Raw genomic sequence first — 12,163 nt, forward strand, 5'->3', positions numbered from 1 at the left:
CGTGTAGCTTTGCGCGAAATTCCAAAAACAAACAATTAACACTTAGATCAAATACAATCTCTAATTGTTCCCGCAAAACACATTTGTTCATTCTTTTAACAAAAAACAAAAACTATATTAGCCGAGGTTCGTATTTGCTCAAATAAGCAAACTCGAAAGATTTCATTCTTTGGCGTGAAATCCTTCAGAAACATTTTATAATTTTCAAGCTGTTTGTTTAAGATAAGACAATTACTCTTGCACAAAGAAATTCTGCGAAATAAACACAGTGTAAAATGGACTAAAGTTTCTGCTTCCAGCTCTGTAAAATAGCAAACATTTCCAATTCTTACAGTTGAGTGTCTTTGCCACCTACGTACATCCATGAACTTTTCCGTTAAATCTTAATGAGAGTGGGCGACGTTCCTGCTGAAGCCCTCGTGACTTGGACTGCACGTGACATTTTAAAATCAGAATGGAAAGCTTTAGGGCCATCAAATACAGAATTAGGATACACTAAAGAAAACATACTGTTGCGTATCTTCCTTCTTGTTCATAGACACTTTTAGATTTTTATAAGATCATTTGTCGTATTTTTATGCTTATATTTTTTTTATTTTTACGACCGGAGCGATGTCAAAACAACGTCCTTTGGGAAGAAACTCTTTTTTGTTTTATTCTGTACCATAATATTTATATATATATATTTGCTCTGGTAGCTATTTACAGTTATTTTCTATCTAAACTATAAATTGAATTGTGACGATGGATCATAATATATTAGTTTACTCAAACCGTGGTAGAAGAGATAACAGATCGCGTATTCCACTGTTAAGTAAATAACTCGTGCATGTTTTAGGCTATTAATTACACGTAATTAGTTTCAGTTATCAATTTTAATTAAATTTCAGTAATATGTTCCTTCCTCAATATATTTAATGTTTATTTATTTATTGTTTTCATTTTAAATCAATCCTTTTTTGACCGCACCTTTTTTGTCACACCTAAGGTGTTTTTGATTAGATATGACTTTTTGTCAATATACACCAACAAACCACACCAAATAAGAAAGTGGCACTCGATAGTAAACCACATTAGCTTTATGATCGGAACCGTATTATTAGGAACAGGCCTTTACTTTACAGAACCAACCAGATTATTTAAACTATATGGTGGTAGTTTTCCTCTCTAGGATAGTGTTAATAGTTTCTTTTATATTAACGACAGGGAATTTAGATTAACAGTTTCTTGTCATCACCTCCCCCCTCTCCATGCATTAAGTACAACTGTATCAAGCATCATTACTTATGCTAATTGATTAAGCTAATATCACGTGACGCTAAATTTTTTTTAATTAGAATAATTTCATTAAATTTAGTAAACTTATGCTTAAAAGTTGGGAATGAATAATCAATAATAACCGTCCACCCGTATGATTTTTTTGAAAACTTGAACTAGAAACTGTTAATCTAGTTTGCTTGGTCTAACCAATACTTGTGTATCTGCACGTCCTTTCACCTTTTAGTTTTGTTGCTCTAAATCAGCCGTCTTTAATCCGAATGATAAAAAAACTAAAAATGGTCCACTTTTACTCTTAGGTGAAGCTGTAGTAAAAATGTTAGACCTATAGCTCACGTGACTTTTTTTGCGTAGGCGTGCGCAAACCTTTCCGTCATATTTACAGCGGTTTTTGGTGAATAACTTTATCTGGCTTATACTTACACCAAATGAGACTCCAAATTGTAGGTTGAAAAGATATATCAATATACCAAGTTTTTAAAAAATCAATAAAAGTTAAGTATTTTTTTTCTATCAAGTAAATGTTCCGTACTTTTGGTGCGAGGAAAATAAAAATAAAAAATAGGAAAAAACTCAATCAAAATTGGAGATGGTGTATCTCAGGTACTACTTAATGGATTGCCTTGAAAGTTTGTAGGTGAACTAAGAGTCCAGTACAGCACATTCACTGAAAATATGTGTTAGTTGGATTACCAAATTTCGAGATACAAAAGGTGGAATATCGCGAAATTATCGCTCCTGTTAATATCGTACAGTGTGTCCTGGAGCAGGTTGTTTTGGCCGAACCACACACTGGTGTGTCTTGATGTAACCCAACAGTTTATTTGTTTGTTTGAAATTAAGTACAAAGCTACACAATTGGCTATCTGTGCTGTGTCCACCACGGGTATCGAAACCGGTTTCTAACGTTGTAAGTCCGCAGACATACCGCTGTGCCGCTGGGGAGGTTAACCCAACAGTTCTTTCTATTCTGATAAAAATCATACTTGTTTGTACAGAAATCAAGTACAGATCGCTATAAGTATTATGTGGTTCCTTGAAGTTATCTCTTTGTAAATTATACTTAATTGGTCAAAACTTCAGTAACAGATGCCAAAAATCCCCGATAAACAGTTACGCAGATATTTTACTTTGTTATATACATGTTCGATTGATGTCTGTCGATGTTGTACTCTATTATATTGTTGACTTGTTTCCTCTCATGTAGCCTTTACTGAGATAAATAATAAATAAGCGTCTGCAGTATTTACCACGTTAAACATTTTAAAGAAGAACAAAACAGGAAGTGCTTCTTCAACAACTAGTTCTTACAATTTTATCTGAATAAACTGTCTACTCGACTGAATAAATTCATTTTTCTATTCTACAGCTATAACTGGTGTGCAAATTTAATCTAAAGTTTTGGTTTCGCTTGGTCTTGATCCAGTTTTTTGCGTCGTAAGCCTGGAAACTTAATGCTAGGCCACTGGGGGGGGGGGGGGGTATTCTAAGTGTATTTCCGAACAGTGACAAATCATTCAGTAGAACTACAGTTATTACATTTGTACACTATAGTTACAACTGATAGATACCGGACAATTCATAAGTCCATTGGCAGAAGAGTTATCCAGAAATGGAGAAGTATAAGAAAATAATTGTTAGTGGTACAGAATTGAGGTCATCCAAGGTAATTTCAAGGTCACATCTTTCAAAGCGTTTATTAGTTTGCAGCATACACCCAACTATGTTAGTTGTAAAAGTGTATCAAATAACATATGATACATTCTACCAAAAATTTCCAAAATCGTTACACAACAACAACAGTTATAGGCATATATGCAGACTAGAAAAACATTTTAACAGTATCACGAAATGGTGGCAACCGATCAATAGATGTGTTCAAAGTGTTACCTAGGTGTTATAAATGCAAAAAAATGGTGGCTTCATTGTCAATACTGATTACTGTTCTTGGTCTTCCCGCATGGTGTCTATGCGTTAAAGAACTTGCAGTAAGCCACTAACACACATTTCTTTCTACGTGATGTGAAAGATGATGTTCATCTAGACACCATTCAACGTACAGTCTGGCAGAAACCCGGGTGTTCTGGTAACATTCTCCATACAGTATGACTAAAAAAATAATGTTTTTGCAATTATTTAGATGATTTGAGATCATCTGCAGTGCAATGATTGGGTAATATTTTATGTACGTGTCTTATAATATTCAAAAGCACGTAGAATCAACAGAAAAAAGTTAGAATTAGAAAAATCTGCGATATCCGTCCCTAATTTAGCAGTGTAAGACTAGAGGGAAGGCAGCTAGTCATCACCACTCTTGGGCTACTCTTTTACCAACAAATAGTGGGATTGACCGTCGCATTATAAAGCCCCTCACAGTTGCAAGGGCAAGCATGTTTGGTGTGACGGGGATTTGAACCCGCGACCCTCAGATTGCGAGTCGAGCGCCCTAACCACCTGGCCATCCCGGACCTCATCAGTGGCTTAGTATGTTGGACCCTTCAAAGGTATAAAGACATGCTTATTCAAAATTTAGACTTGTAATTCAATCCTAGATGTTTGTAACAACTTTGCCATGATCGAATTTCAATGTTTTGTAACATAACTTCATATGCATGGTTGGAGCTCATTTATGCCTATAACTATTGTTCTTGAAGAGTGACTTTGGTATTTTTTTATTAACATCTTTCATTTACTGTTGTCTATATCTTGACATCTTGGGTGTATGATGCATGTTAATAATATTTCCGAAGGACATGATTCTGAAGATGATCTTGAATGATCTCAATGTTAATGTCGTAGAGTAGGCCCATATCACTAACAGTTATTTTCCTATACCTTTCTGTTGCTGAATTATTTGCCTGTTAATGGACTTCTGAATTAACTTGTATAACTGATTATTGTGCTCTTTTCACAAGAACATAAATGGCCTAATATATGCTAACGTTATCATTGACTTAGTTACAATTGATGTATTTACTTAATTATTTGCCTTTGCTAATAAAAGCAAATGTAACTTTGTAGGGTTGATTTTTTCTTTGATTGATAGTTACATTCTCCTAACTCGGACAAAACATCCTGAAAGAGCTAATGATTGCATTTTTTTGATTTTAACAGTAACATGAAATTATTTCCATTCGTGTTTTCTTAAAAGAACAAAGAATCCTTGTGAAATAAGAATATTTTATTTTTTCAATTTCAACTGTCATATACATTATTTTTATTAGTGCTTTTTTCGCATTGACAATAAAATTCTGTAAGAGATGATGATATATCTTTTTTTTAGTTTAACTATTTTATATAGTTATTGTTATTGACGGTTTCTAATAAGGACAAAGAAAATCTAGGAGAGCTGATGTTATCACTGTGCTACCTTCCAACTGCCGGTAGACTTACTGTCACAATTATGAAAGCAAGAAGCCTAAAAGCCATGGACATCACCGGATCGTCTGGTAAAAAAAAAAATCTTTGTATCTCTGAACTTCAACTATTTCTTGCAAATCAGCCAATGTTTTGAATTTAAATATTTTTTTATTAAAACCATTCTATTCGAATTAAATGTTTGAACACATTATTCCATTCGCATCTACTGTTAGCCAATATCTTGATAATATAATTATATAATCCATTTATAAGCTCGTTCATCCTTTAATTTTATTTCGTATCTCTCAATTTTCAGATTTTGTCTTATTATCTTAACATCATTACTCTCATTTACGTATTAGTATTTTGCTCATACACGTTTATGTTTACTTACTCTTTTCGCAACACCTGTTTTTGAAAAACTTTCATCAAAGGCCTCTCATGTTGAACATGTTACACACCGCTAAAATCGGGGGTTTGATTCCTGTCTCTGGACACAGCAGATAGCCCGCTGTGGCTTTGGTAAAAAAAATACACTTGAACATAAGAAAATACTTTGCTGTGAGTAATCTTTTGTAGACTGTGTTGAAATTCGAAAATGAGCAAAAGTTTAACCGAGAATTTTAAATTTTATATGAGCATAAACATTTGTTTATTTTGGCAAATAAAAAGCGATTTTGTTGTAGTGAAAAAAACCGTGTTTTATCATCTTGTTGTAATTTTAATTCTGTATACTGATGGTTAGTTGTATTTTATAAAAACAATGTTCAAGGTCTACTGCTGCATTGGATCGTGTTAACTATGCTGTCCATGATTATGCGTTACTGCCCACACGATAAGTTTCGTTCTAACAAAGGCGGAGTCAATATTAGACAACACACATTGTGACATACTTTCCAGGTATTCTCCATTTTACGTGGAGTCATTTTCCAAGATCACGTTTAAGCAGAACAAAGGCACGAAAGTACGTGATTTCAAGGTGTGGTTTGAAGATTATGGTCTTTTGCTCATGTTTATTGTTTTGTTAACGGCACAAAAAGACATTGGCGTAATTTTCACAAGAGATGCGAAGAACATGTCCCTCCGCACCTTTTCAAAGACTACTTTTATAGAATACCCTCATGCATACTCCAGCTACTGAAACTGGCCACCTTCCGGTTTTGAAACCAAGGTTACACTACTGCAAAGTAGTATTTTCAACTTTATTGCAATAGCTTTCGGAAGGAGGGTGATGTTCAGAGGGTTCTTTTTCGTAACCATATTCTTCACTTTGTGGATGAGGGCGTTACTCGAGATTAGTTTAGGGTGCGGTTTCTGAGATTTCTGCTGCCCTTAACTCCCTGCTGTTCGAGTTTACCTGTTACCATAGGAAACTTTAAAAGGTAACTTCTTCAAAATGTTGTGCACTTTGGCACTACGTCGTTTAATAAGTGCACTATACGAAAACGATTTTTCAGAAAGGGTTGCAAATAATCGTCCAGCTGTAAGTATCCGTGGCGGTATTGCACTGTCGGATATCGAAAATATGATGAGAACTAAATATATAGGTGTTAAGCATGACACCACGACTCTCACCTGAGACGCCACGCTACTGCATTAGCATATGCAAATCGTCTGTATAAAGTGCGATTAACCCTGTATATTGTGTTATGTTTATTTTACTTGATGTTTAAAGGTTCCTGAGAAATTTATATTCGGAAAGGTATCCTTTGATTGAAATTCGCTTTCTACTATTTGCTGAAAGTAAAGTGATACCTCTGACTCGAGTGAAAGCAAATGTACAACTATTCAAACAATATGTTTTGTAGTATTTTGGTCTGTGTTAAAACATAAACAAGCGAGCTTCGCTGACGTCATGATTCCCTTGCGGACCAGTATCATGAGGTAGACTAGAACATTTAAGAAATCCTTTTGTTGCATCGTGTATTGAGATAACTATATTTGACATTTAAAGCTAACGTTTTTAAGTCAGCTACTTTATTACTGATAGCTTTTTAATAACGTTTTTTAAAGTCAGTTTCCACCATAGTGACATGTTCTTAGAATATGTGGTGTTTATTTGATTCAGTCATGATTTTTTCTTCTTACATCTCCATCTTACATTCAGTTTCACTGATTGCAATCAGACATAACTGAAATGTGTTTCATGCTAATTTTATTATTCTTCCAGATCTTTTCAGTTGAAAGTCCATGTAATCTTCCTCCTCTCACAATGCTGAATGATCTGATGTATTTTAAAGTAGGAAAAGCACTTCGCATTTAAAATAAAAAATAATGCGAAACCTGAGATGCAAATTATTTATAAAAATATTCAATAAAATGTATATTAATTGTTACTATTTACCAAAGATCTAGCAATCGCTAACTAATGTTAATAATGTTAAATAATACCAGTTACTCTACTCTCTAAGTCTTGTTTAAAATCGCTAATGATACAAAGGATTAATCGCACTTTATAAGAATTATTTCATGTGCTAATGCAGTAGTATGTCGCCACGGGCAACATGTTGAACAACTATGTGTTTGGTTCACAGCAAACTCTCATCATTCGACACTGAATGCAATGCCGCCATTAGACTTATGGCTGGAAAAGGTATCACAGGTCTTTCAGAGAAAGGATGTTGCATAGGGGGCTTTTATCTGCATAATAGAATGACGTGACACAAAGTTTAGAAGCCATATTGTAGGTCAAACCGGCAGCTCTAAGCTAGCGTTACAAGTATAAGCACTCATATCTCTTCTAGTACAAGTTAATATGAAATATGTAAGAGTAAGATATATTGCTAAGTTAAAACTTACTGTGACACCTGATCCGTATACTTTCTGCATTATTATTTTCCAATTTATGCTGTATAAGTTGTATTTGCTGTAGTTCTGTCACTTGGCCGGCAACATGATTGAGTGAAGTCATGTGAAATCCTTCTACAATAAGATTGCTGAACGATATTCAGCCAAAACATATATCGTTTCTCAGTAGGGATCCTTCAGTATTCATCAATGAAGCAGAATAATTCGCATAGCGATACGTACAAGATAATATCGGGCACCAATACAACAACCAAAGCTAACCGGATTAACACCCTAATCCGCAAAGTGAAGGTTGTAGTTTCAAAAGTAAAACTCTCCAACTCGGAAAGCCATTGTAATGAAGCTGAGCATATCATCTGATACTATTAAGATAAAAGAAAAGGATTTGAAGTTGACGGCTCACAAGTTTCCAGCAATATCTCGAAATCAAAGGGTCTTTTTATTTAAAAGATGGCCAAAGATTCTATGATCATAACAATTCCAATTGACCACATACTTGTTAAATACTCTGAAGTAGCAGCTATAATGAACGTTTGTGCTTTTGGTCTACTAAAACGTGATCTTAGGAGCTGAAGTACAAGTTCAAGAGAAGATCTGTGGAAAGTTTGTCAAGATGTTTGGCCTGAGATTGACCGCTTGTTACAATAAAAATTGTGACATGGGCAATAGTACACAATCATGATCGTCAAATCGACGATGAGGAAGTAGCTACAAGCTGGTACGGGGCCTGGAACGTCGTTTTTATAACGTGCGGTCCCCCGGTGAGACAGCAGTAGGTTTACGCTAAACTCTGGGGTTCGATTCCTCGCGGTGAACACAGCAGATGGCCCAATGTGGTTTTGCTCTAAGACAAACAAAGAATATAACGTGTGATTATTTCCTAAATTTTCGACATGATTAACTTGAGATAATTTTTCTTTTCTAACGCTGAAATTGTTATTTAGGAAGATGTATCAACATTAACACCCAAATTCGAAGTTGAATGGGTTATATAAAAAATCGAAAAACCTAATTCGCCACGACAAACACTAATCTAAATTACAGTGTGATAAGAAACTTGATTATTATATGTATATATTAATAATATCATATCTATCTAATCACATTGACTAGAAATTACTCAATGTGACACCCAGAAAAAGTTATTTATTTATTTCTTGACAGAACAAAATATCGGACGTTCAATTAATTATATTTTCTGAAATTAAAGCTCACTTTCATTCATAGTAATTACCTTTGAAAGATTATTCACTTCTGTTCTACTTTAGTATTGTCACTTAAGATATACATATTGTTGTATATCACTAGAAGTAGTGAAGTTTGATTATGTATAAATAATGTGATGTTCTGGAATTCTTCGTCAAATCATGGCGTAGGCCTAATGACATGGAAGTTGCGACTAAAATTCATGTGTAAAAATGTGTTGATGGCGTTATCGCGAAAATGGCTAGGAATACAAATTGGTATTTACCAACATGAATATAACAGCTTTTAACCAGGTTCAAAAACGATAACTGCTAAACAGTCATGTGTTTTAACGTAATTATTATTTTCAAATTACCAATTTCATTAAATATGGCAAATTTAATTTGGTTGCGTAAGGAAAAATAGTTGAGATTATATAAAGGCTTTCCCCATTTTACAGATGTAGTATAGTAACTATAATTTCATTTCAAATTAATTATTATTTAAAAATATATATATCACGCATTAGACTTATCGGTACAAATTATGCCCATTTCATGGTTTTATGAATTTTTTTTTTTTTACTTCACTGTGTCGCAACAGTCCAAAAGTGCAGATTCTACAACATCGTCTTATAACATTCTGGTCTTTATTACAAATACACCTCATTCAAAAGTGGCTCGTTAAATCTATTCATATAATTATGAAAGCTTGTGTTTGTCTTATATTATGTAATTGAATTTCGTGCCTAAATAAACATTTATTTCTCTCTCTCTCTCTCGTTTTTTTTAATATTTTTGCTTTGTTACTTAAAAAATAAGTTGGAACTAATTCAAAACACTAACTTTCAACATATTGCGTCCCTAAAACTATATCTGTGTAGTAGCTTAGTTCTGTATGAAATAATTGGTTTTAACATTTTTCTTTGTGAAATATTTCTTCTCTGTTGAAATTAAGTTACATCTGATATTATTTTATATAGTACTTTTCCTAGTTGTAGTGTAAAATATACCTTCCCCTTTATATATATATATAGATAGAGACAGAAAGCGAGAAAGACTTTGAAAATGTGGAGATAAAAATCTAAAGCAGACTTAGACTTCTTCAATCATTTTTTTAATTTCTTAAAATATTACTTCGATTGTGCAATATTGTGGAACGAGTAACATAAAAACTGACTCCTCTGATCACAGTTAATTTTTTGTAGGGCTTTCTTATTTCATGAAAAACACCAATTTTTTACAGAGCACTATTTTATATGTGTTTGTTTGTTTGTCGTTAAGCATAAAGCTATACAATTGAATACCTTTGCTGTGCCTATCACAGGTATCGCAACCCCGTTTTTAGCGTTATAAGGTTTCAGACTATCGCTGAGCCATTGGAGAGTATATTTGTAATCTATAAACGATCATTATAAAATACTCTCTATACACCTTCTTTTGCAGAATTTTATTTGAAGATTCATACATTCTTCATTCAATTCAATAAATGCAGAGAAAAGGTGGAATGCCTTATATTTGTTTGCCTTTACATCTTTGTTTTAGTTCATATTCAGCACCTAGGATCCACAACTGTGAACGAGAACAAACGTGTCAAAAGTTTATTTATGGATATTTTTCTTAAACTTTGCAAACTTCGATACATATTTCAGTTACCTTGATAGTTTAAACCAGTCAGAATTGCCAAAATGTAACCTCATAAGCCAACGCGTCTCACAAATATGTTACATTTTTGCTCGTATCGGATCAATTTGATCAGTTTCTAGCTGTGTCAGTTCTTGTCAGCACAGCTGGAACGACAGTGGAATACATTTTTCTCAGTCAGTTATGTATATGAAATTTGGGAAACATAAATGTATCGCTTGATTTTCATATATAATACCTTGATACCAATTTTTAACTGGATAGCTAAATATATCTCCTCTTCTTTTTCGGAGAAAAACGTACAACTGAGTGTAGATGAATAAAATCCTCGCCAGTTGTTACCCGTATGCAATATACATAACAATGCTTACTGGAATAACGTGCTCTATCATAGATTTAACTATGCTGATTAGAGTTGATATAGCTTGAAAATGCAATACTCTCTTGATTAGAATTATCCAATATGTATATTACTTGTGAGACATGAAGTTTTATGTAGTTACATACTGGCAAACCAAACCACTCATTGATTTAGCATATCAAGGCTAATATTTATATATAACATCTTGGCATGCAAAAGAATTGTATAATAACATTATACTCTGAAATATCTGCCTAAATCCTGCAAATAAAGCCGGAAATTTCTTTGAAATTCCGATATTTTATTCTTCCAGATCCCTACGTTAAAGTGTCTCTCATATGTCAAGGAAAGAGAATAAAGAAAAAAAAGACAACCGTCAAAAAGTCAACTTTAAACCCTGTTTATAATGAAGCGTTAGTGTTTGATGTCCCAGCAGATAATATCGAAGATGTTAACCTACTAATCAAGGTCATCGACTATGACAGGTAACTATTGCTGTAAAATCTTATGGAAAATGTTAACCTACTACTCAAGGTCATCGACTATGACAGGTAACTATTGCTGTAAAATCTTATGGAAAATGTTAACCTACTACTCAAGGTCATCGACTATGACAGGTAATTATTGCTGTAAAATCTTATCGAAAATGTTAACCTATTAATTAATGTCATTTAACATTTTTAATGAAATAATTTTGCTTCTCCTAATAACATTAGGATTGTATCTGTTAACTAAACTACACGAACTCATTAACCTCGGCCATCTTAAATATACATGGCTACCAACAAGTTGTTCGCTTATGTTAACCACCAATTAAAATACATTACTTAAACCATTGAAGATACAACAGTTTTTACCGATATTATTAACAAAGACGTTTTGAACATTTCATATCCTTACATTAATATTATGTAAACCTTTTAATGATTTTCAAAGAGTTATTTATCTAACTAGAATTGTTTTAACCTTAAATAACGTATAATTTTACAAATAACGCCATTTTTACACCAATGGCAGCGACATCGTTGCCAATATGACTTATAACAATATCAGCATTTTTATAAGTAATACTAAAAGTTAGTTTGTTTTTGTTTGTTTGTTAAAATTCGCACAAGGACTCTTGAGGACCATCTGCGATTGCCATCCCTCATTTTGAAGTTACAGACTAGAGAGAAAGCAGCAGGTCAACAACACCTATCGCCAACTTATTGGTTACGCTAACTGAATAGTGAGATTTTTCAGTTACTCTTATGACAAACCCACGGAATGAAAGTGTGGCGTGGTATTTTTGAGAGCAGCTGTAACGGGTCGAGAATCACAGATACTCAGATCCATTGTCAGGCACACTAACCATTGGGTTGTGCTCGTTCTCTGAGAATGGCCCGGCATGGCCAGGTGAATAAGGCACTCGACTCGCAATCTGAAGGTCATGGGTTCGAATCCCCGTCCCACCAAACATGTTCGCCCTTTCAGCCGTGGGGGCGTTATAATGTGACGGTCAATCCCACTATTCGTTGGTAAAAGAGTA

The 12,163-nt window shown here is 33.8% G+C and overlaps 1 protein-coding gene across 2 annotated transcripts in view; it reads left to right on the forward strand.

Annotated features, from left to right (window-relative positions):
- LOC106474864 (synaptotagmin-10-like) overlaps nt 1–12,163 on the forward strand; it is a 64,248-nt gene that overhangs the window by 45,425 nt on the left and 6,660 nt on the right. For both annotated transcript variants that reach the window (XM_022380103.1, XM_022380106.1), the window contains 2 exons: nt 4,607–4,727; nt 10,949–11,120. In XM_022380103.1, the coding sequence (XP_022235811.1) occupies nt 4,607–4,727; nt 10,949–11,120 (293 nt within the window). The remainder of the gene's footprint in view (nt 1–4,606; nt 4,728–10,948; nt 11,121–12,163) is intronic.

Source organism: Limulus polyphemus, unplaced genomic scaffold (genome assembly GCF_000517525.1).
Source record: "Limulus polyphemus unplaced genomic scaffold, Limulus_polyphemus-2.1.2 Scaffold143, whole genome shotgun sequence".
Lineage (NCBI taxonomy): Eukaryota > Metazoa > Arthropoda > Merostomata > Xiphosura > Limulidae > Limulus > Limulus polyphemus.